The sequence below is a fragment of the Falco peregrinus genome, chromosome 1, assembly GCF_023634155.1.
Source record: "Falco peregrinus isolate bFalPer1 chromosome 1, bFalPer1.pri, whole genome shotgun sequence".
In the NCBI taxonomy this organism is placed as follows: Eukaryota; Metazoa; Chordata; class Aves; order Falconiformes; family Falconidae; genus Falco; species Falco peregrinus.
This window is the reverse complement of record NC_073721.1, coordinates 77,285,435-77,312,295: the sequence shown is the minus strand read 5'-3', so window position 1 is coordinate 77,312,295 and position 26,861 is coordinate 77,285,435. Positions and strand designations below refer to the sequence as shown.

The window sequence follows — 26,861 nt, the reverse complement described above, 5'->3', positions numbered from 1 at the left end:
ATAATCTACAGAATTTGAAGTGTCTTTTTTTCACTGTGTTTAACAGATCAGCAGATCTTTAATGGACTAGAGTGCAGTACACATTTCAATGCAAAAATTATATACTGACTTCAATGTCTGAAAACCCCATTACTCAAAGGACCCCAGCAGTTAGAAAGGAAGCATGACTGTTACAACTGAGCTCATTGCTAGGTGAAAACATGGAGAAAAGTCACCACGGAAAAGATACGTTTTTCAAATTGGCTACTTGATATAGTAAGAAACCTAAGGGCTGCTCCCACCACCAGAGAACAGGCAGACGGAGGTCCCACATTTCTGCTGTAACCAGCAGAGGGAACTTGAATCCACGGAGTCCCCAGGGTGGAGGAGTAACACAAGGGGTGAGTAGCTCTTTAAAAGTGAACCGCAGTGGAAGCGGTAGCTTTACTCTGCATTTAATATCTATGCATGGTGATGCCTCTAAAGGGTCAACCTTTTCAGTAAAGCAAATTACATAACCAATAGTAGGGTCTGTTGCAAAAGGTCCAAGGTCAGATTTAAGGCAATGGATATTTAAGGGTACACAAGTCTTTGAAAACCAGGATATTGTTCCTGTAGCTATGGGAAGAGCTGGCTATCAAGCTTTTTCTAGAGCTTTATTTACCAGGTATGAGGCCTGCCAGTGGCTGATTATCTTCGTCTCCATCTCTGTAAGCCTGCCACCAGTTTGGATCTTCTTGGCTGATCACATGAAGTATATCTCCTTTTTGAAAAGATAAGCCTAACTCTCGGCAGGGTACATAAGGGTCATCTGAGGGATCATAGTCAAAATGTGCTTTCACATGTATCTGTGGGAGATCAAATGCAAAAACAGAAGAAAAATGACCTGTGACTTCTGAAGAATGACACCCCATCTTCCTGTGATTGCAATGGAGCTCCAATATATAAAAACTCCAAGATTTTATAAAATAGAAACTTCATCTGGGGCATACAGGAGATACTGGAAATGGAATCTTTACCTAGGTTAGCAATGGACAAAACACAGTTGTGCTAGGTTCGAGGTGAAGGCCTGAATTTAAGTTGTTAATTCTAAAGTCTATGCAATTTCCTCACCATTTTAGGAGGCAAAAATCCCTGAACTACCAATTTAAGTTCTTTGCATTCAAAAAGTATCAGAGATATTCAGAATTGTTTAAAAGCCCAAATAAATACACAGATTGACAGCCATTTGCTAGGCTTTAGGTGAAGTTTCACTAGTAAAATGTTTTACTTCGTCACCAACCATTAATGCTTTTGTTCAGCTGTGATAAATCAGTGCATTCTTTCTTCATACTGTTATAGCTGTCTCAATAAAAGTATGTTAGTTAAAAAGGTAATGAACAAATTTTCCAGTATGCAATCTTTTCCTTCCAAAGCACAGTAGCAAGTTCCATCAATTCACTTTTTTTTTTAATAGAGAAATTGGGAATTTCGAAATAGAAATTCATAAGCACAGGCTTTTATAATTTCTTATTACTTTAGAAACAGAGTTAAACATCATACTAAGAGTTTTAGCTTATCACCATCAATCATTTTCAACAGTTATTACAGGTGTTAATCTGGTAACAATTAAACCAATTTAAACTATTAGGTTTTGGTTTTGTTCCACAATGTAACAGACCTAGAGAAGAACTTCCTACACAATACTGGTAAAACAAGTTATGTATCACCAAGCTCAAGAACTTATGTAGGGCTACTTACAACTGTCTCCTTTGCAGGAGGTGGCTTGCTCTGCTGACTGGGAATCAATACAAAGGTCAGAGTACCATGCATGTCAGCCTGCGACAAAAAATAGACCCTTCATATACAGTATCAAAATATGGCTTAAAGTTAAGAATTTTAATAAACAACATATTTCAGAAAATACTTCAACAATTCCCATAAAAGGCAGTAGTTCTTAACAGCACACCATCTACCCCTGACGTGGTTTTAAAAAGATACAGTACAGATACAGTGATTCTGTGATAGGCTAGAAAGCCAAATGTTGATACCAGATTTTAAACACCTAGCATTCTTGATTATACATAAACTATTTATATTTGAAATGAAGCAGCTGCAATTCTGTCAAGCAGTGACTTAGGAGAAATGGAAAATAATATTCTGTTTAAAAATACCAACAAGTGGATCTATGCTAGGAAGAAAAAATACAAAAAGCACTTTTTCTAAAATTGCTTTAAAGCGGAACAGTATTTTCAAATCTAAACACTTCTACCATGTTTTTATGCTATTAACATCATTAATGTATACAAAACACTGTTTAAAAATTTAACACACACTCCAATTCTGCATCTGTAATTATTAGTATCAATATTGCAATCACACCTACTAAGAAAGTAGACCATAATAAATATACTGGCTTTAAAAGTATTCTTACTTGTTTGCATACTTTTGTATGCAGAGTGTGTTTGCACACAAAGAATATCTAGATAAAATGCAAGTACCAACCCATGACAAGGTCTACATGTGCCTTACTTCCTATACATCATTCCATGAACTATAACACAACAGTTTATATTGTATAAAACCAAAGAAAATGCATGTATCTCAAAAAATTCAGACTTAAGGCTCAAATAAACATAACTGAACATAACATGATTAGGCTGCAGGAAAGGAAAATCCATGATTTTCCGTCAGCATGCATAGTCCATGAGGAATGCATAGAATTTCACAGTGATCCTGTGAATAGTCTTGTCTAAAGTCATGTGCAGTTTACTATCATTTGAGCAGCAAGTGGTGAGGCAAAATTAAGAAGGAAAGTAATTTCCTTCTCCTGTGCTCGTTTTAAATATTTTTTGGAGACTGAAGCATTTTAAAAACTCACTTCCACGTTACAAAGTACAAGACACAACGTATAAGAATTAAAAATATGATTATAAATGAATGATTTTTTTTAAAAATACAAGTTGGGTTTGGTTAGTTTTGTGTTGCTTTTTTTTAATAAATTATTTTCAGCAAATAAATGCTCTTATGTTAATGTATCACGGTTTTAAATCTTTTATTTTGTACCTCTAGGTTGCAGGAGCTGCTCAAGAGCAGAACAAGCTCTCTGCAGAGAACTGCCAAAACACTTTTTTCAGAAGCACAGGAATTAGTTAAATATGGCTTTAAAACAAATATAGACAGCAAAGGAGACAATTACAGAACATGAAGAATCTGACATCTCTGATCCAAAAAACACAAGGAGATTGAAGGCTTTTCAAATAACTCTGAGAATCTTTAAATGGCTTTAAAAAAATATGAAAACCAAACCCCCACACATTTCTGCCTCTACTTCCCTCCACTTGACCTCATTCCATGCTGAAAAAATTTTAACAGCGCATTTCAGGAAAAAATCTAACTACAGGTGGAAATTGTCCATTAAAAACTACAGTCCTACTGTAGCATGAGACAACTTCATTATGGATATTGCTGCCTATTCTTCCTACAATAATGCAACCTACATCGGAACCCAGGTCTTTGTCCTGATTCTGATTTGTCTAAAGAGCATATATCTACAAAGTAATTCAGAGATTTACTAATATTTTTTCTCCAAAAGACCCTATTAAATAAATGCTAGTGGCTATTTTCCAATGTTTTGCATCGAAGTTATAAATTAACTTCTTGAAAACCCTGTGATTTTAATCTGTTTTCACTTTGACAAAATGGTCTTGCTTGCTGCAATCTGACCAATGATTCATAGTCAGGTTCCAGGTGTCCCATCTTGGATACTGATCAAAAATAGGTGCCAGGGAAAAGCAGGATAACAGAGCAATATCGGTCAACAGAAAATAATAGTAATCCCCAGCTTTTGACATTATACCTCACTGGGCCTTTGAGAGAGGGTAACTCTGCATTTACTAGCTCTTGATGGATTTCTTGCCTGTTGTTTTGACTAGCTGCTTTTGAAATTATGTGTAATTCTGTCATCAATGGTAAAGTTGTAGTAAACACAAAGACATCTATGCTGGTAAACTGCTAGACAAAAGGGTTTTTATCAGGAGGGAAAGAGTAAGAAGTCTAGTCGTGTAAAGGTCCCATGTGATACAATTTGTGGAGGGTTAAGCCTAGCCAGCAACTATGCACAGACCACCACCTCACTCATTCCACTTCCCCAGCAGGACAGGGGAGAGAATCAGAAGACCAAAAGCAAGAAAAACTCATGGGCTGAGTAAAGACAGTGTAGTAAGAGAAAGGGAAAAAAACACCCCACAAACGCAAGTGATGCAAAAGCAATCACTCACCACCCAGATTTTATTGCTCAGCGTGATGTTAAATGGCATGATATACCACTGTGATCAATCCAGGTCAGCTGCTCCTGCTGTGTCCCCTCCCAAGCTCTTGCTCACTCCCATCCTACTTGCAGGTGGCAGACAGAGTGAGAAAGAAAAGGCCTTGACACCGTGCAAGCACTGTTCAGCAACAGCTAAAACACTGATGCATTATCAACACTGTTTCAGTCTAAAACCAGACTAAACCACAGCATCATATAAGCTGCTATGAAAAAAACCTACGTCCATCCCATGCAGGCACCACCACGATCACAATCACGCAGCTACACGTTACTAATTGCGGACTCAAAGATGAAAAATCATGGCTTTCCAGACCTAAAGGTTTTTCTTATAACTCATTAAAAGAAAGTCTCAAGATGCTAGCGTGACTCTTCACATATGTAGGCTTCATTTTTGAAGATAACTGCCATTATACTTTTTAATACGATAGTATGTGTCAGAAGAAAAACCACCTTGAAATGGCCCTCTACATAAACACTAACTATCAGAATACTTTTAAGCTACTGCTAAATGAGTACAAATGACAAGCAGAACCAACAGGCTTCAGTCTTATGAAATCGGTATTTTCTGCAGGGAAAACAAGAAATGTCCAACTCACCAACAAGTCAAAAACTTCATTAACATCTTTTCCACGAATCTCAATGCCATTAATCTCCAGAACTTCATCTCCTTCATGTAACAGCCCACTCTTCTCTGCAGCACCTCCTTTCACTATTCGGCTAATGATAACAGAATCCATTTCATTGCGAACAGTAGCACCCTGTGTAGCAGCAACACATTCTGAATTTATTATATATATGAAACTCAGAGCCATCTGTCGTACTTATTTCAAGCCAGTGGGAGACTATACTGAAGAGGAATGCAAGTAACAGCTTAAATGCATACACTCAATGCTCCAGTTTAAAAAATACCGCTTAGTTTCTTCAAGCTGCACTAAAGATCGAAGAATTGAATGGCTCCACATTATAAGGTTCATTATTATTTTAAAAAAACATACTCCTAAGGAAACACTTATTTGAAAGATGCAAAATAGAAGATGACAGTTGCTAAAAAAAAGAAAACCAAAACAAATGGTTGGCACAAGGCTATAAGCTCCCCTGTAGCAAAGGCTGGGACAGTGACTTCTGTCAAGAAGTCCTGTCCAAACCTAAGCTGACAGAAGTTGTACAGTTTTTAAGTGGTAGTACAGCTACTGATAAATATTTTTATATATATGTAAAAGTTTACTGTCTATGACTAATTCTCATTTTGAGGGGAGGGAAAGTGTTTACAAGTTAAACATCACCTCCACGTTCAAATTCCAAAACTTCCATAGCGATCTGCAAAGGAGAGGAAAGCTTACCTCCTTTACATATAAGTGAGGGAGTATCAGTACTTACCAATGGAATATCCCGAGCTTTCTCAATGCGAACTATTTTAACTGTCTCCCCTCCGTACACACCAACATTCTCATAAATTTTTTCATCTGTCACAGGCTCTGGTTGCATTTCTTGTTCTGCAACCTTATCATGAGCCAGTAAAAGTGCCTAGTGTTAAACAAAATCAACTCAGTTACAGAAAATTTCACACTTTATTATGTATACAAATTAGAGTTCAATGAAATTTGGCAAATTGAACAGTCTTTGCAGGTCACCAAATACTGCAAACAGACTCAGGAAATTAAAAAAAAAAAATTATCACAGCTATGTAGCACCTACTGCTCTCTAAACCCTCCCTTTCAGATTGGAAAAGAATAAAAAAGTAATTTTGAACACACAACTGTGACTGTACTTACAGCTTCTCCTTCCTTAAAAAAACCTCCAAATCCAAAAAACAATCAATCAAGCATTGGTTTACTATGTACCTGACTGACTACTCAAAAACCCCCATAGACAAGCAAAGCAGCTCATGTGTTGCCCCTGCCTCTACTAACCTAGTGCTACATTGTTTATGTGCAAATTAGCCTGTAATACATGTAGAATGTAGCAAGGGCTGAATACAATAATGCACTACACTTGATCAGAAGTTTCCATTAGTTGCTGGAAATGGGAAACTCCACATCAAGAGATCTGCACAGAGTTGAAGAATAAAATCTGTCCTTGCCCAGTCAGCCCAAGACATTTGCAAAAATTAAGTGATATTGAAAACAGCATCAATAATCACATCCATTGGATTAGAAGTTTGACTGTTTTACCTGCATATGAGGGGCATTCAGCAAAGTGTTAAGCTCCTGCCCATCCTTATGGTGACTGGGTTTCAAAACGCTCTGTACCTAAAAAGAAATCAAGTAATAAAACTTTTACTCTACCTGGTGATTTATCAATCCTCCCTCCCCTACTCAAGCACAAACCCCTAGCTGCCATTATGCATTTTACTGAAAGTGAAGTACATCCACATAGCTGTTACAGTAGCTGATTGAACTGTACCTGGTACACATTACGAAAACATGCAATGAGACCACAGGATGATTCTAGCACATCTTGCCTCAGCAATTATCTACCAAATCTAAATGGGTATCCAGTGCATCACAGATTTGTCAATACCAGAGACTGGCAATGAGATCAGCTACCACAAAGATGCACACACACACACAAAAAAAATTCTGGAAAAGAGCATGATAGTGAAATCAGTCACAATGAAGTCTTATTATGTGAATATGCTGGGTCTTTTAAAATGGACCAACTTCTCATTAACATGACTAGTCTCCCTTTTCCTTAAAAGCAGATGGTTTATTTTTACCCAAACTATTTCCACTAACAGCAAGACCAAAGATTCCAAGACAGGTTTTGCAATGCATCCTGGAGCCCCAGCCTCAGCAAAATTACAAAAGGTCACAGAAAACCAGGTTTCTTTGGCTGGTTCCAAAATAATCCAGATTAACACAAGGACAGCTGTTGCTCAAACAGCTTTAGTTGCCAAAAAAGGTTTGCCTTCTCATACAGTTACCAAACATGCCTTGCCATCATCTCTTGCAAATACCAGCATGCTTACAGAGAAAGCCAAGAGCAGGTAAGTCCCCCCTTACGTGAGGGTGAATTGAAGAAGCTATTTTCCATAGCCATTATTCTCTGGCCTAATCAGAAATCCAAAAGCACAAATGAATCCAGAGACATCAAGAGTAGATTATACATATCAGAGCAGCAGCTTTCAGTGCGATAGAGAACATTTTTTTCAAGAGCTTTTTATGCTTAAGGATAAGGTAATATGACATCAGAGAATCAAGAAACCACAAGTTCCAAAGGGAAAAAGATCAAGCTGCTTGTGTGATCAACAATATCTAAAGGTCTGAAGACCCTCTATCCTAGGAGCAATTATCTACAGAAATGTAAACAACTGTCTTGGATGCTACTAAATGACAGCACTGAAAAAAGTAAAGATAATTCTTAATTCTAGGAGAAGCCACTCTGTTCCCATGGAGCAAGGTCGTTACGTTGCCTCCCAAACACTGTCACACTGAACAAATTCCTGTGCTTAGCAATAAGCCTGGGACAACCTCCAAAAGCCTTCCTTCTGACATCCCTAGAACATGCCTCATGGTGAACAAACCTAGTATAGTTTAGAATAGACAAAAAATGAAGCCAGTTCTAAATAATTTTAATTTATTTCATTAAAACCATAAAGAACAGAAAAAATTCAGCTCCATAGAAGGCTGACTTCAGTCATACCTCTGAATTAGCCAGAAAGCTGTTATCCCCAGCTAAGCCTGAATTTTGGGATGCCATACAGCAGAGCACTACAAAGGATGTATTTCACTAAAAAAGTTTCCTCTGTGTCGAAAGAAGACATTTTTCTATACAAAAGACTTCCTCACAGAGGTTTATTTAAGGTCTCTAACTTTCAAGGGACTTCCAATTCCTTTCTTGAAGAAGCTACAAGGAACTTCAAAGTGTTATTTATCCAATTTTTATGACCCTTTTACAGGAAAACCTACTTAGAAAGCAACTTAGAAGCCCTGCAAGCAAGGCAACCTTTTGAATGCAAGGTCAGATGTTGGGGATTTGACAGGGGAAATGAAAGCAACCAGGCCCAAGCAGTCATTCTGTCAGTTCTGAAATCTGAATGTAGGCTGTTGTTCTGGAAGCGACACACTACAGCCAGCACAGGCAATCCACACTGAATACGTGTCAATAATAAAGCTATCAATTTAGTTTCTTTATACGCACCGCAATTGGAGGCATGTACTGTGGAGGCACACACTGGAGTAATATTAAGCATTCAGAATTTAACTGCACTTGCAAAATCCTGTTGTAGTTTACTTTCAGGTGAGCAGGACCTCAGAGGGAATATACATACATGTTCTAGTGCACTTACACCTGAAGCTACAAGCTTCCAGTGCATCCTCTCAAAAGTACTGACCTAGTTTAATTGCCTGCACTTCCTGAAGTGAACAGTATCAAGTCTGAAACCTTTAGTAACACAGCCTATATAAATTGAGCCTATTAAGTGTATTTAATAGCAAGAACATCTTTAAAGGTATTTGGTATGTGCTGCTACGGGCCAAAAATTACAAACTGTCTTGAATGCTACGTCAAATGTTCTTACAAGGTCAAGATTCAGACTATGTTCCCATAATCATTCCCACAATCTTGGTCAAGTTTAAATGGATTTGAAATCAATTTAATTACACTTGATGTTTACTGTCTATTTTTATTTAAGACTTGGATACAACACATTACATGAAGATTAGACCTCTAAAATAAATTCCCTAAGCTCAAGTGCTTCATTCCACCTTTTACATTCAATTAGTTTCTTTTAAAACAAGTTAAAATCTTGACTTGTTGCTGTCTGGTTATCAGAATCTGTGGAAAAGTTAACTGCACAAGTGTACTACTAATTCAAAGAATTTCCTAAAGAGGACTAGAAAATAAAAATGTACCATTCCACTTGTATTGTTAATGGTTAAAAGATTCAAAAATCAAAAGTTTTCACAACACATTGTTCATACACATGATGTTTCATAAAAGTAAATCATCAAAGAGTAAATGAAAACAGAATTTTTAAATTAGGTTCAGCATAGCAAATAACTCCCACCAAACACAATTCCAAAAGTGTGATTTAATTAATTTAATATTAATTTTTATTTTAAAGGGTGCATGTTTCACATTGCAAGATGTAATTGTATTGCAAAGTGTCTTCCTGTTAGAGCTACAGAAGCATGAGCTCTAGAACAAGTTCTCTTCCACACCATAAAACCTCAAACAAAACACATCGGTAGCTCTGAACTAGGGCATGCACTCCAGAACAGTTGCAGTGTTACAGAGTCACGGATGACCTGTGCACTAAAATATGCACACTAACATTACCTGCCATTTAAAATTAATGTTATGCATGTATCTGCTATTTTTCTTTCTTGTAATGTCTTGTGGCTTTTATCACCAAGATGTTATCAGTATCTTAAATCAAGGGTTTTGCAAGTGTCTTTTCAAAAACACCCTGAAGTAGGTAAACTGCTTTCTGAGGGAGCTTCCCATGCCTACGCTTAGGAATGGAAAAAGCAAAAGACAACCAAATATGACAGTACAAGAAAAGACCTGGCCATGCAAACCAGATACTTTGTCAGTGTTAAAAAAAAACCCAAAAGCAAAACCAAACACCAAAACCAACTAACCAGCTTCTCCTAAAACAGAAATAATGTCCTCCCATAATGCTACCATAACAAATACAGAAACCTTTCCAAAAGGAATAAAGGATCTGAAAAATGAGCACGAGATCTTCTATTCAGGCAAGACTAGGAAGTACAGAAAGATGTGAATGGAGGCCTCAAGGGTGTTCCTCTTGGGACGCACCTGTCACAGAAATATTTGTCCTCAATTTCCAGGTCAATCATTTCAGGATGCTATTTAACATATTGCAAAACACAAGTCACTTAAATACACCAGAAGCTGAATCACTGAGAAACTAGACTACCTCTGAAAATGGAACAGACATATGCAGTATATTGACTTTTCAGGAATTCCAAGGCTGAACAAGACAGGGATGGGACATGAAGAATCAAAATAAGTGCAGTGATATGTTTGCCTTCTATATAATAGTCTCCTGGGGTGATTACAAAATACTAAGGGTTTAAAAATGTTACATTAAAGAAATATTTTCTTTATGCTTAGCCTTCTTCATGGATTGCTAAGAAACAAAACTAGTTTCGCATGACCTTCTGATTTTAGGATTTACCCAATCACCTGAAAAGAGAGGAACGTGTTGGGAAGGTGACGAGGAATATGGAAGTCTGAAAACAGACCTAGAGTTTTGCTAGGCATATTTTCTTCTTGGAAACTTCTATTAAGCAGCAAATAAAAGGACATCATATCCATGAAGGGGAAACCCCAGCTTTTTTTAAGAGGTGAATCTGTAACATCCTGTATTATACATCAAGTTTCAAATACTCTGGCTTGTAGCTGAATGAAATCCCGAACTAGGAGGCCTGTGTAAAGTGGGTGTTTGGTGAAGTTCTTTACAAACAGGAGTTAATTGGAAAGATTCCTTCAGGCTCACAGACAAAGAAGCCTAGTGAGGATCCTGTAGCAGCCTACAGGCTGATGAGGGAAGCTCATATGTAAAACGCTTCCACCTGGTTTTGGCACAGTCTTACTGACAAACCTAAACAGGAAAATCCTGAGCTGCAGGTTAAGCAGCACACTGCACCTTTAGATAATATTTAAATTATGTCCCTCAAGAATCAGTAATTTCTTCTGCAAAAGAACTTCAAACTTGCTAAAATGCTGTTTTCCTTGATTTACAAGGCTGAAGTCTAGGAAAAGGAAGGAGAGTGGGAAGAGCTGTTGAAAGAAATTGCTTCAGGCAAAAAGAAAACCAGATTTTTAAAAAAATCAGCTTGCTGCTGTACTGAAATTGGAGTTACATGCCTTTGAGCAACTGCAGAATAGCTATATACTGGCTCAGGTACTCCAACCTGTGTACCTACGTCAGTTTTGAATAGATACGTTTGGTTCACTGGGTGCTAAACACTGCAGCGTTTACCCAGCCTCTGAATCTGGCTTTGCTGAACACTACAGTGCTACGCTTGCGCCAATACTGGTATTCCAGCTAGCTAAAGTTACAAATGTATATCCATATAAGGTGTAGCCACACTCCACTGCAATATATATACGCACCAGGCCATGGAAAATGTAGATAACATTAAGCAGCCCCTCAAAGGGTCTTCGCTGCATCCAGCCAGATGCGAAACTCATTCCGTTCACAGCAACTTTTTATCTGAGTTTTCTGTGCATTACTGCTAGTGCTTATAAAGCTATTTGTATATAGGTATTGCCAGTCTATATTCAAGTGAATAAGCCTCAAAGACAGCAGTAAACCTGTCTGAAACTGTAAAACTATTTCAGTCAAGATCTGACTGAAAGGACTGAAGTTAAAAAAGTTGCCTGAGTAAATTTCTAAAGGAGATATCAGATCTTATAAGAGTTGTCATCTGTCAGACAAAAATTAAATGTAATCAGACCATCACAGCAGCAATTAAAACATTGAAATTAGGTATTAGGGTATCTGTGGCTCACTTTAAAGAAGAATTCTTTCCCATATAGTTGTATTTTCAGAAGTGCCCCCCAATTTAAGAACCATGGCTCAGCTCACTAAGTCACAATAATAGAGAACTGTAATGCAATTCCTGAACACTTGGAATAAAGAATACTGAAGGTAAGTTAGATTTTTCATAACCACTCCCTTTTTCTGTGTTTAAACACAGTACTTTTCCTGTTACATATCTATCTATGCTAAAAAGGGAGTTCTTATTCCCAAAATATTTTTCTGGTTACTGTTTGGAAATCTGGAAAAACCGGATACAGCGATCAGTGACTACTATAATCCCTTTCATATTCAACATTCAATAACTCAGACAAGCTTGGCAAGTACATATTTCAACAACAGCTATGATTATAGGTTTCATACATATCAGAGAGATGCATACTATACATACCTCTTGCGCTAATTCTTGTGCATTGGAGATGAGAGGATATGGAGGGCTGGCTTTGTTCATGTGCACTGTTACAGCGTTGTGTATCTTAAACGCATTCTGAAAATCAGTATTTTGAACAAGCTGTAAAATGAGAGAGATATCCTCTTGGCTCTGAGGGTCTACCAAAACATGCTGGATATGCTTAAGAGAAGTTAACAGTTCGTCCACTTCTAGGTAGGAAATAAGAAAATACAAATAAGGTATGAGTTAACAAGATTCATAATTAAGTAATGTTTATATTAAGATTTTGACCAAATTTTGTTTTGCTGTTCAGTTTTTCAGTGATGTATGCAAGTTTTAGTTATCCATTATTCACTCTTTTATTAGCAGAACATATCTGAATTAAAAAAAAAAACCAAACAAAAAACCAACTTGGTAAAAGGAGAAATAAAAAGCTAATAGACTGTTTAAATTAAATTCTTATTGCATGAGCAGTTCTCCTCTGAATGAAATCACCAATATGTAAAAGATTCTATAATTGCAGCTCAGGTATAGCTAAAAGTGAAAAAGGGACTATTTTGCAACATGAAAATAACTTATTTGCTAAACTGATCTTGAAGCACTGAATAGTCACTGTTATGTTGATATGGCTTTCCATGTATACCTGCCATATGTATCTCTCTCAACCAGATACTGCTAACTTATAGAATGAGTGTTTGATATGTAAACTACACTTGGTGCCTAAACATAAAATTATGCTGTCTTAGCACATTAACATGAGAAGGTAAGAATGGAGAAGAAAAACACACCATCTATGGTCAGAGTTCTGAAAGTCATCTTCACCAGAAGAAGTCCACATCATTTATGAGATTACGAATTCTGCTTGGACCATAAAATATTTTAACATATTTTAATTATATGTTTCTACATGTTTGCAGAATACTACACATGTACTACATTCTTGACCTTCAAGAACTAATCTGATGCTTTATGGGTGCTTTTTAAAGACTGTCAACAAATTTACATTCTTTTAAACCAATCTGAATTTCTGCAAAGTATGTCACTTCTCAGTACTAAGTACTTGAGAAACTACCTAAAACAAGGAATATGAATCATACCTCTAATGCATATAAACCCAGGTAAGAAATCCTCAAGCAGACCAAAAATACAGTGAATGTTTTGAGCCTGAAATAATGTATGCATTCTCACTCATTGTCTGAAAAAAAAAGGTCAGCTATCTTTTATTTTAATAAATTCAAGTAAACCAGAATTTTGAATCCTGGTATTTAAAAAAAAAATGAACAACAAAGAAAATCTCAGATTTTAAAACTGTGAGTTGATATTGTGGTCAATCTCCCTTACTGGTATCAAAATATCAGCTCTGAGAATTATTTTTAAGTTTTAGCAACCCCAATTTATTCATTATGAGCTAATCAACATTAGAATAGGGTGTTATCAAGACATCAGCGAAGTTGCATTGTTTTCCATGAAAAATCACAGTAGATACTGATCATTAACATGGATACATTCTGTCAGGAAGTTTCACAGAACTACAGACTGGTCAGGGTTGGATGGGACCTCTACACATCATCTCTAGTCCAACCTCCTGCTAAAGCAGATTCACCTAGATCAGATTGCACAGAGCTGCATCCAGGCAGGTTTTGAATGTCTCCAGAGGAGGAGACTCCACAACCTCTTTGTTTACTTCACCTACTTTTAACCTCAAATTCACTAGTATGCCAAACACAATGCTAGGCTCAATTAAATGATTTAATTTAAATTATTTAATGATTAAAATGGTTGATAAATGGGCACATGAAAACCATAAAGCCTAATAAAATATGCATTTCAAACAAGTTTAATGGTTTTAGTTTCAGACAAAGCAAACCTACATGTTTTCAATTCTGAGTTTGCAAGCCAGTCTTCTGTATAATAAAAGGAAACAATCTAGAGCTACTATTCTTGTACTTCACTGTCTGCAGGACAGTAAAAAACATGAAAAAAATCCTCCAAAACTATTCCACACATGCTAAAAACATCCTATCCACCAAAGGTCAAGGGCTTCTTCCTGTAACCACCAAGTAAACAAAGGGCAATAGTACAAAAGCTGCACCAAAAGCTCAAATACCAGCTGTGCAGGATATCCCACAGGTGAAATCCAGTACAGCTCACAACACTAATTAAGGCAGCCAATGTCTCACTAGGGAACTGTATACACAATATACTGCCTATCACACAGGGGGGAAGTGCCATTTGCAGAGAAAGCTAAAGAACACTTTACAAGCAAGAATACTTGCTAAATAGGACATTGTCAGCTGGCAAAATTCTTATCTAGTGGAGTATGCAGACTACCATAGCATCTCGGCAACTGATTCTCCCAAGTCTAAGGAAGTGCACTATGAACCAGTCAGACATTATTGTAAAGTTCCTACTGATACCTGCTCAGTTAAAAACATACCAACCCAAAATTCTGCTGTTACTGTTACCAGATTCAAAAACCAGTGAGGTAGTAGAGAAGATCCTAACTTCTAACTCTTCCTACTCATAAATTATTTTATTCCATTATTTCTGCATTGTGTATACCCCCTTATATATCTGAGAATTCAAATGCACAGACACATGTACACACAAAATTCTAATACATATTCCATATAAGATATAAATACATATAGAAAGATAAGACATCTTATTCTGTATCTATAATAAAGATGACATGTTCCTAGATGCCTCTACATATTCTCTATTGAGCATTTTGCTAGTTCCTTCTGTGTCACCCTTTCTCACATACTAACACAGTACTCTCCTCCCCACGTAATTCCCTTCTACAATGAATCTTCATCTGTGCTGGACACAAAAGCCCTATACCAAACAATTTCCCCCCCACCATGAAAGAGCAAACTCCCCTCTTCATGATTCTAAAAGAGAAATAATGCTTGAAAGGAGCGAAATGAAATATTCCCCAAAAGCTAGCAATCCATTTCCTCGTCACTTATTTAATAAAACCCCATACACATAAAACTACGTACAAATCTGGCTTTATGCATGCCTAACTCTCTCTAGGTTCCCGTTTCTGAATATAAACCACAGATTAGATCTCGGTGCAGGGATTTTTTGTTTGGTTTTAGTCTTTCTGAAGAAAAAAAAAATCCCAGGTACAAAAGATTCCACCTCTAGATGTTTCCTACTGAAAAGGTTGTCCTGAAGGGAAAAAAAAAGAAAAAATATCCAAAACCAAACAGTAAAAGACTAACATCTGCATTTACTCACAGAAAAGTCAGGGTTCTTTGGCAGAACAAGTCCATTTTTTAATCGCAGATCAATTAGCAATCAACTACTTTTTTTTAAAGTCTTCTTTTAGAAGAAGTGTTGCAGCGTTTTTTCCATTAGGCTTTGAAATGGCTGGAATGTGACTGAGCACTGTGCAATATACGCATTAATCAAAAGACTGCCAGGGCAAAAGTATGCAACTGCAGGGGAGGACCTGTGGTCACAGCTTAACATGCTGGATTAGAAAAAGAAGAAAAGAAAATAGTTGCTGTTCATCACCTTAAACAAGAAGTTATGAACAGCAAACTTAAGAAGATGTAATTGGCTTTATTTTGTCAGCTCCAGTATCTTAATTCCCAATCTTTCTTATAGATCTCTAGAGTATTCTATATAGTGTTACTAGCACTCTAATGCTCCATATATTACTTGAATCACAGGGCTATAGAAAAGTATTGTTTTATCCCAAACTGTTCTGAAAGTTCATTTATAACATTTATAAATAAGTATGGCAAAGGTATAAAAATAAAAAAAAGGCAGCTTTTCCCCTAAAAAAATATTCACTGTAGCCACAAAAGGCAAAAGGTTACTTACATGAAATGTCACCCGTTTAACTAAATTAACTAAATTAATTGAATGAACTGTAGCAAACAAAAAATATGCTGCATTTTGTAGTGGTATACTGCTGTGAAAAAGCCAGCTAAATAATTATAAGCACATGTTCTAGGTGCACAGAAAGTTACTTCCATTAAGACAGCTGTATAAATCATACACTGTTTTGATAACAAACATGCCCTTTAGAATTGTTTTGATTAAGTGTCCTGCTTTATTTTGGTAAATGAAATTCAATTTGTTTAATCCAGTCTGCTTTTTTTGTTGTTGTGGTTTGGTTTTTGTTGTTTTTGGGTTTTTTTTTTTGTTTTTTGTTTTTTTTTTTTAAGATGAAAAGATTAAAGACTTGGCAAAGATCTGCCAAATTAGACACTGGCACTTAAAAAACATTTTCAAGCTACAAGTACAGAAAATCAGGTCAATATTGTTATATAAAACATCTACTTTTAACAAAGGCTCTATGGATTAACACATAAAAAAGCAAAACTAAAATCAGTATTTTAGAAGAGACTGAATAAGGGCAGCTTAACATCTCTAATTCACTAGCACCTGCTCAGGTTTATTTGGGGTTCCCCTAACAAAGCTTAGAGATTTGTGAAAGTGACTAAGCACTCTCACCTTGACAGCAGAAGTGGAAAGATGGAAAGGGTGAGGAGCAGTGCAGATCAGAAATCCACTACCACCAAACAAACTGTGAAAAAATTCACATACTAGCAGTTAGTTTTTGGCTAAAGTAACAGTTAAGCAAGTTTCTTGGAGACAAAAAAGTTGTGCATGTAAATTTTAAAAAACCTGGCATGTCGAGTTCCAGTATTCAGTAAAAAAAAGCAGAAGTACTAACGATAATTTACTCAAATCCTCCCTGTGAAACCATATTATTTTCTAAGTATGCAAGTGTGTATATATAAATTCATAAGGCAACATCCCTAACTCTGATATTAAACAGCAACAGACAGCTTTCAGAATAAATAAATTAAAAAAATTCTTCTGAAATTCAGCATTAGTGTCAGATGTTAGAATGATTAACATTTTTTATGTATGCAAAATGTATGTTTTTATGTATGCAAAAAGGACATGCTTAATAGTGGAGGAAAATTTTGGAAGAGGCCAAGTTACTGCAAGAAGCACTTCATTAAAATTAAAATTGTGACTCAGTTTTTGACAGGGCTAATGACTGAACAGAGATTCTTTATGGACTATATAGGTTAAGAGATCACAGCATTTCATTTAGAACTTTTTTTGAGTTTGCAACAACTCAAACTTCATAGCTAAGTATAATTGAAAGCATCACTCTTTAACAGGAGTGCTATTATAAATCCTCTCTTCTTAAATCTTAAGTCTACCTGATCCGAATTGCTACTATAATTCTGCCTGGCAAGGAAATAACAGTAGTATATTTGTAAGCTTGTCAACATTATGTCATGACTTCTCTGATTGAAATAGATGCCTATGAAGCTGTAATTCAGCTCCCTGGTGCATATATGGATATGTCATGATTTAGTTTAACTACATCTCCTAAAGCCCCTTGCCTTTCTAGCTCAAAGAACAGACCATATTCACTCAGCAAGCTAGTCAATACTTCTGCTCTGTGCACATCCTTTTAAGCTTTATTTACTGCAATTTAGTGTAGAGACAGACATCATTAGTTTTCTGATTTTCATGGTATCCAAACACTGAAGGGAATAGCTTTAGTTATATCGTGCAATTTAGTACTGTGCTCTTACAGAAACACGCTGACAGCAGAACAATGACAAGACTCAAACTTTGATTACAGAAGTGGAGTCTGTCCTTGTGGACAAAATCATCTGGTCATTCTCCTTCCAAGATGCATTTTGTACCATATATTGCCATTTCCTAATTTACCTCTTTCCACGTATACGCCTCTATATTCTTGTCTCCAGTGTTTGGTGTTTTTCTTCTTACATGAAGTATTCACAGAAACCTAGCTTCCATTCACACCAGTTTCACCACTTCCCTTCTTGCTGAGCCAAACCTAGTTTCCTTCTTCCAGCTTTTCACAAATGTCTTTCTCTGACAACCTCTCCACCTCCCCCACAGCCCGTATCTGTTTTACGCCCCACTGACAGATTTTCACAATAGTCTTTTGTCATCACAGTAATTTCTCCACCATTGTCTCTCCTGTTCAAACAAATTCAGCCTACCCCAGCTCCTTACTGGTTCCCAGTCTTGCCAGAGCCATACTCATTTCTCATTCCTACCAGCTTCCATGCCTAGCTTCTTTGGCCGGTGGTTTCCACCTAGCCCTCCCCTCCAAGTTCTCAGTATCTCTGGCATGAAACCTAGCCTCAGCTTTCCAGTCCAAGTCCTCCAATTTCCAATCCAAATCCAATTTCCAATCCCTCCTGTCATCAGCATTCAGACCTTGTAGCCACTGTGGCTAACCAACTCCCAACGGAAGTTACTTCTACTGGTGGACATCAATCTTCGCAACTTCTGCTTTGTGTTGCCTCCAAGAAGAGAATTTCACAATCAAATATCTAACACTTCATAAAGTACAGAACCTGCTTCTTAAAAAGAGATCTCTTGGGCAGGGCTGACAAGCCCTGAACTAAAACATGGTGCACCTGCCTTACTCATAACTGAGCCTGCTTTCAGCAGGAGGTTGGACAGTTTGACTTCCTGATAAACCTTTCAACCTAAATTTTCCTAAAGATGGATTTGTACAATAAGGATTACCAGAGGTTATGGAATAGAGACATGTCTTTAGCAGAAACATTGCTTGGGCACAAAAAAACCTGAAGACAAGGCCAAAAAAAAAATAAATTAGCAATTAGATAGCCACTTTTCACTGTTCTCAACTCCCAGCCAGCACTATCAATGCCAACACTCCAAAAGAAAATATGTATTGTATTAGGTGACAACTGATAATGCAAGACAGCCAGAATAAGAAGAAACCACCAGCAGGTTTCTCTTTAAAATATTAAAAACTCTTGCATTTTGATTTTAAATGACAGTGTTTACTTCATGGCTTTTTCTGTCTTTGCTTCATCAAACATAACAAAATCAGGTATGACTTGCATGGCGCTCCCCAGCCTAGATAGGCTGGAGACATCCACTTAATTCATTACTTATCTATAGGGCATGAAACTATTTCCCAAACGGATTGGTTGTGAAAAGCTGCTGGCTGACGCACATAGCCCGATGCTTGGACTAAAATAAAAACCCCCAAACTACCAAAAATCCAAAGGACCAGAATACTTTAAACCTGTATCAGAAGAACCAGGCTTTCAGTGGCCTAAAAGAACATTAATATCAACTGAAGTATTTTCTCCATTAGCCCATTCACTATATTTTACCCACCTAGTGTCTTCACAGTAAAATGAGGACTCTCCAAAACAATTCCTTCTTCTGTGTCAAATATTGGATTATCTATTCCAGTTTTAGGAGGAATTTGTGCTAGTTTCTTTAGCCTCATGGAAGCAGTAAGGTCCAGTTCTTGTTTCTTTCCCTCCTCTTCTCGTCTGCGCCTTATGTCCTCCTGCTGCTGACGGATTCGTTCAAGTTGAGCACTCCGCCGCATGGGCATCATCCTGGAGCCCAAATCCCCAGGGCAATCAACAGCCATTTCTCTGTGCTTCTGAGGTTCCTCAGGAGGTGCAAGATCCACATTTTTTGCTTCACTGTCAGAATCTTCTGTGATATGTCCATTCATATGAGACGTTGTCATGATTATCTGTAACAAGGGTTATTATCTTCAAACAAAAATGCTGCTATTAGGCCAGTTTTTGTTATGTTGTGTAAAATCCATTTTAACGTCAAAAATTATTTCCCTTCCATCACAGGACAGTTGTTGAAAAATCCAGGAACAAAATCTAATAAGAGATATTAAAAAGGAGTTAGTAAATAACTGCATTAATAAGAAAACACTTAAGAGTTCTCCAGGTACCCAGACATCAGAGCAATGGAACTTTTCCTCCACATTTACATAGTGCTTTTCCCCCCACTAAGAACTACAGCACTCTCGCAAATCTGTTTCACATATTTTAGTAAACTTCACGTGGCAACCTTAGAAAAGGAGTACTGTTCAAACTAATGCTAAAGTCTCTTAAATTTCCCAGTCAAAGCAGTGGAGATTCTGCACTCAATACAACCACAAACTAGCAGTTTTCTGAAAGTTCCCATTTGGTTTTAATTTATCCCTTCATTCTTAAAAATTCAAACACAAACCATGCTTACAATCCTACAAACACTAAATATGAGTAACCTGTTATAAACATGTTCACAAGAAGTTTATTAAGTTAAACTTAAGTAAAGGTATTTGTACTTATTCTTCCTAAAGTGAGGCATTTTTACATAAATATTGCTTCCCAGGTTCAGAGAAGACAGGTATGGCATAGAGTTCTTCCAAAAGATACTACCTAAAGCAGTCCAGAGCTGCACTCGCCTGATTCCAAGCAGGGATAAAGTCCTAGGATAATGCTTGGACAGCTCTGGTTAGCAGCTACTCTTAATACTTCCTATAGGCATGCATTAAAGCAGAAAGGATTAAATACAAAGTAAAAATCCTTGTGTAGGCATACAAAAGTGTAGATTTAACAGAGGACAATAACAGATTTCCACAGTCAAGTAGTGACATTTCACTGTACTCCTTGCACTTTAATCTGGTTTCTCATTCCTGATGATTGAGGCTAAAGAACTTAAGTGTCCTGATAAATATAACCACCTGTCTCTTAAATACATGTAACCATGTGTTTTATACCACATTGCCTTTCTGTATCACAAAGCCAATGATATGTTATCTTCAACATGTCCAATTAAAAGGCCATCAAATTACTAAGTAGCTGTGTACAGTATTACCCATACACTTAATTTTTCAAGTTCCTTTTAATTATTATATTTTTTTATTTACTGAAAGGAAATACTACAAAGTATCTCAGTTTTATTATATGCTGGAAGCACCAAGACAAAAAATAAAACCAAAAACCACAACAGCCAGCTTTCTTAAATCAAATGTTTATGTTTTGGAGGAGGAAGGGAAAGTTGCTTATGTTGTAATTAAGTTGAAAATTAAATATCAATAGCAATGTCTTGGAGGAAGAGCAACAGAAACTCCTACACAAGTTTCTGCCAGCTTGCAATTCTAAGTACATACAGCTTTTCATTTTCCTCAGGAGCAGTACACAGCTACATACAGCAACATCTAAACAATTTCCTTTACTTGTTTCCTCTTTAGCCACTACTACTGGTTATTAGTAAGATATTCCAAGAAGCAAATACTAAAGCATGCCTATGGTAGTAAAAATCCTTTTTTGCCTTTAAAAGATACTTAATTGCACTACACTGATATTAAATTATTTCAGTGCTCAACATTGAAGAAATTCAGACTCAGAAAAAATTCAGGCAACAAAAGAGGCCCCAGTAGTGGGGCTAGCGAGTACCAAAATTATCTGGTGCCTGTAAAACTTTCAGTTAGCACCCAACTTAAAAAGAACAGCTTTGCGAAGACTAAAGTCACATAAAGTTAGCATTCAGACATGGCTATATAAATCACTATATCAAAAAACAGTCTCTGAAATTCAGAGATAACACAGATAATGTAGCAAAATGACCCTCAGAAAGCCACATTTCCCTTTCTGTAAGGGCTTCACTGTACAGAAATACCAATCCCCAAAAGGGATGTCTCATGAGGTACAGTAAAATTGCAAAGCACAGTAATTTAACTGGGTGGAAGATAATTCAAATTCTCTTTCATCCACATTGTACTGGCCATAGCCTGCCTGAAGACTGAGCCTTTAGAAAGTTACATTTGTCTTTTTTCAGCTCTGACAAGCTGAAAGAAAACTCACATTCCTCAGTCCACATGGTACCACTAACAGGTGTCAAAACAATGAGGGAATGAATAATATCCACTTACTGAGCACTAAAGAAGTCAAACCCGCTGTCTGAGGATATGCAGGAAGTAAAATGCAACTTTTAAGATACCATCATAACACTCGGTCATGTGTAAGCTGAAGTAATGTTACACTCGCTAAAGAATCTACACATGAGGAAATTAAGCTGGTGGCCAATATTTAATTACTGATCAAAAATATTTAAGGTGGGATGAGCTACATTTCCTCCATCAAGTTTAAAAGTACTAACTACCTAAGACAAAGAGTACTAACTACCTATCTTTTGAGGTTAAGTCAGAAAAAGGGCACAATAAAAACTCATATATCTATAGAAGTTTTAAAGAAGTTTTAAAATCTCTTTTAACATAGTAATCGGCACTGAAGACCAGAGAAACAAAAATATTATCTGAGGTAAATATTAGTACTAGGCAACAGTTGGTAACATCGCTTACATTTTCAGCATAAGCTCCATGCAGGATGCAAAGAGCACATAAATTCTTGGAACAGAGTAACGAAGACATTTAAGTGGCCTGTGTTGATAGCTGCTCACTTTCAGTATTTGAGGTCTGAGTCAAGTCAGTTACGAAAGAAACAAAAGTTACAGACAATCAAGAGTTCTCCTGCAGCCATGCTTCAACAGCAATACTCAGAAAATTGGCATCAAAATTTAAGTCTTTTCAGAGAATTTTAAATAGAAAGTATCTTTGATATCCCAGAAAGTCAGAAGTCTCTGAAGCAAGCAATAAGCAGTACAGGCAAAGTAATCACTCAGATAATATAAAAGATGATAAGTAATATCACTTATCCAGCAGCCTAAAATTGATGTTACTGCAATATCAAAACAACTCCACAAGAACCTGACCCTCCACATATAACTATCTGGAGACCCATCAAAGCACAGGCATGCTGCAAGTCTGGAATGCTGGAACAACTTTCTTTAATCAAAGAACTTCTGATAACAGGTGATGCCTTCCAAACCTAAAGCCCACTGGTTTTTTCAGCTGTCTCAGGTCTGCTTCAGACACCACAAATCCTCATCTCCAACAGTTTTGGAAAAATGCTACTGCCCAATTGCAACAAATGAAATAAGCACATAAGGAAAAAAATAGATCAGGTCTGAAGTCCCTCTCTGTGATGGTCCCTAAGGAATTTAAAATGTAAAATATGACACTGATAAAATATTAACTCAGTCCTCAAGTTACAGTGTGGTATAGCTGAGGGTAAAAGTAACATTCAGCTTGACGGCAAGCACCAGAAACAGAAATTTTTATTCTGACCAATAAGCATGGCATCAAAAGTCTGATGATGAACAGTATCCTTGGCTTTTCTTTCTCAAGATTTCTTTTGCAATTTTAAAAATCTCAAGATAACAACAACAAGGGAAGGTTGTTACATGACGTCTGTTCTTTGTAAGTAGTGGATCATCTGATAAACCAGCTTTTCAGCCCAAGACAATCTTATTTTGTTACATTTATTCTTATATTAAGGAGAAAAATCTACAGACACACTCAATAATACTGACTTTTTACTGCCTCATATATCAAATATACAGAATAATATTTGGAATTAGCAGACTCATTTTCTGTTTTAGAACTTGGTATTAGCTGTTTTTATACTCTTCAGATATGTACAAGTCTTTCGGTGTTACAAAGAGTTTGGTTACTGAAAGTTTAATAGGGTTAAATTGTGGCTTTAAGTGTCTTCCTTTGAACTGCTGGTATCTAACAGGGGAACCACAGCACTTCTACATGACAGACAGATCTTTGCAAATACAGCAGATTTACAACTGTTTTCTGTTCAACTTCATATCACAAGTCTTACCGATATGGTCCTGGAGAGCACATGTGCAAGTCTCTCCTTCACAGATTACTTTAACTATTCAAATTTTTACCCTACAGACAAGGGTTTGTCTAAACTGCTAATGTAAGTGTAGCTATTGAGAAAGAGCATTTCAGTCACTCCGGTCACCATCAGACATCACACAAGAATTTCACTGTGAAGTAATTACGAACAGCAAACAAAGCATCTGTGTGCAAGTTCAAAACATTAAAATTAAAGAAAAAAATATACCTACTATCCTGCTAATTATACTTGCTATTCTCAAGAATACTCTTACAAGCCACATATCATTCTGCATACATCCCAAACAATGTCAGGCTTTCATCATCTCTTTAATCACCCTGAATACACTAAACAAAGCACAGACCCCAAGAAGCTCTGTCGAAGAATGAACATATATAAATGCAGTATCTTGGTGTGTAAGACAGATGCTAGTATAAAATGCATACTGACAGGGACAGAAACAGAAGCTGTAAGGTGGTTTAAGTTTTCACTTGCTTCCTGGGGACTGTAGCTGGTGTTAAAACAATTATGATTGCTATGCACAACTGAATTCTGTACAGTAAAATTAAATTTGTTTTGCTTCAGCAACTTCCAAAGAGCAAAAATGACATTTTCTGGAGACCGAGGTTTTGCATTACATTTTGGTGGTGGTTGAAATTCTTTCAGTGCTAGAAGGATGATTAGACTTGATAGTTCCCTTTTTAAAATTCATTAAAGCCGCAAATTCTAAATGACTGCAAGGGAGTTCAGCACTCACCTCTAACTGAATTTCATTAGTTTGGGCACAGTTGAGAGTACAAAAGCGCAACTTTACATCTGTAATTATATCATAAACACAAGAAATACATATTTAACATCAGGCACAGTGCAAAGGATTTATCACCAGCTGAAAGCCATATACTATGACAGATACAGTACATTAAAAAATTCATTAAAAACAACTGGAAGAATTCTAGATTGCTGAAGTGAATGAAAAGTTAAATTAAAATTGCATACAAGATGCTTCCTGATATCTGACTTAGTAAAAAAGTATGAGCATAAAATTATGCTAGAGATTTTTACCATGTATGCTCACGTAACGGTGGCTCTTCTGGTGTTTTCACTCAGTACTTCAGATTTTGCTTGCTTAGAAATCTAAGTCATAAAAATCACAAAACAACAAAGTAAAACACTTCAGTAATTCCACAGAAGGAATCTCAGTGTAGTAGAAAAAGAATTTCCAGCTTTCCCTGCATCACCTCCCAAGCATAATGTTTCTTCAACAGTATTTCAGCGAAATGGCAAGATTAAGAGACTTGGGAGCCAGTTACATAAAGCAAAATGCAAAACAAACCATGCTGCACAGCATAAAATTAACCACTACTTGATAAGCATTAAAGACTGGAGTTTATGGTAGAAAATACTTCACAGATATCTCCTACAGAGCTTAATAGCGCCAGAAATATCAGGCTGCTCCAGTTTTTCAGAAACAAGTAAAAGTTAAAAAACCTGTGAAAATTTGATACTATTTTTTTAAAATTAAAAGTTCTGTAATGAAAAAAAAAAAAATTCTCTTTACATTAGCTTTAACTTGGACAGTGAACTCAGGGAGCCCAAGGACAACTTTAAAGAGCAGGTGGTGTCTGTCCTGAGCCCCCAGAACAAGCAAGATAGGAGAAGGACCATCCAGACAATGACCCTGTGCGCAGCTGTGGCACGACACTAACCCCACCATGCTCGGGCATCTGGCCAACGTCCCTGCCGTGTGTGAACTCATTAATCATGAGACAGTGCATGCCTGCACTTAGCCTAAACTTATAAGTTCACATACACTAGGGTATGTAAGCTATTTATTATTTTCACTGAGCATAAAGGCGGGCAAGCTCCAGGACTGGGCCAGAAGCCTCACCTACGGGCAGAGACACCACGTAGGAATTTCCCTAGTTACCGAGACTCATGGTGCCGGCTGCAACCGGGCTTCCCAGCTGAAGTGTGGGCCTGGATGATGTTAAGGGGGTACCTGGTGATGTATCCTTTTCTTAGTCTCTAACACTATTTTTTATATACATATATATATAAAAAAATAACTAATCACAGTAATTATTTGATGCTTCGCTTCATATTGTGCATAGTAACTAGTACTGTTTTCTTCAATCATACTGCATGCTGTTTTCCTTTACTGTATTGTAATGTAATGAACTGCATTGATTTTTGTATTTGATTTGCAATTCATTTTTGCTTGGTGTCTAGTCAATCTGCAAAACATGTGGTTTGGTTTTTTTAGTCTACAATATTTTACATGATCTCCTCTAATTAGACGCTCTAGCGTAGTCTTGGTATTGGAAGAAAACTCTTCCTTTAATATCCAGCTGACTCATTTCTAATAATTTCAGACCAGAGTTCATTGTAAAACCTGTCAAGCACAGTAACTCAGTTCAACTTGCATTTGAAAAGGCTTCCAGACATGCCAAGAGGTTTTAACATTCCATGCTCACTTAGATGTGCAAGATATGTGGATCAACAGCAAAAAGGACTAACTGCTCAAAAGGAAAGTAATTTTCATTCTAAGTGCTTTCGAAGTTACATTTGTACAAGAGCAGTAACAATGCTAACTTGCATCATTGGAGCACAGAGAAAATGATTAAACTGAAAAATTCAGACGCTAAGGCTAGATTCCAGTTTTATAAATTGTATATTTATAAATTTATATAAAAAATATAAATTTGTATAAACAAATTGCTCAACATGCAAACGTGGGAAATTGTAAGCGCATTTTTTAATTGCATTGGTATCACATTTAAGAACTGTGGTCTATTTAAACACATTTAATTTTATTAGGCTTGTTTATCTGTTGATGCTGCGGCAACAATCAAAAAAAGTCACAGCACAGGAACTCGCCAGTCTACTAACTTCAAAAGATACAGAGCCACTTACTACCTACAGAACAGGCATGAACAGTGTTCTCCATGAAAAACATGGACCAAAAGGAGAGTGTTATCAGGCCATCAACAGCCACATCACTCGAACCTCTCTTCAGCAACTGTACCTTCATGGTAAAATATATGGAAGACACCTTTTGCAATTTCTGTGCATGAACTATATGAAATTACAACACACAGTATATATTATAATTTCATTGTG

At 36.7% G+C, this 26,861-nt stretch overlaps 1 protein-coding gene across 1 annotated transcript in view; it reads right to left on the bottom strand.

The window, feature by feature from the left end:
* PALS1 (protein associated with LIN7 1, MAGUK p55 family member) overlaps window positions 1-26,861 on the bottom strand; it is a 57,275-nt gene that overhangs the window by 7,808 nt on the left and 22,606 nt on the right. The window contains exons 2-8 of the mRNA XM_027777289.2: window positions 19,369-19,880; window positions 12,193-12,401; window positions 6,460-6,537; window positions 5,666-5,812; window positions 4,885-5,046; window positions 1,720-1,797; window positions 644-827 (exon numbers count right to left, since the gene is read on the bottom strand). Coding sequence (XP_027633090.1) covers window positions 644-827; window positions 1,720-1,797; window positions 4,885-5,046; window positions 5,666-5,812; window positions 6,460-6,537; window positions 12,193-12,401; window positions 19,369-19,735 — 1,225 coding nt within the window. The 5' untranslated portion in view covers window positions 19,736-19,880. The remainder of the gene's footprint in view (window positions 1-643; window positions 828-1,719; window positions 1,798-4,884; window positions 5,047-5,665; window positions 5,813-6,459; window positions 6,538-12,192; window positions 12,402-19,368; window positions 19,881-26,861) is intronic.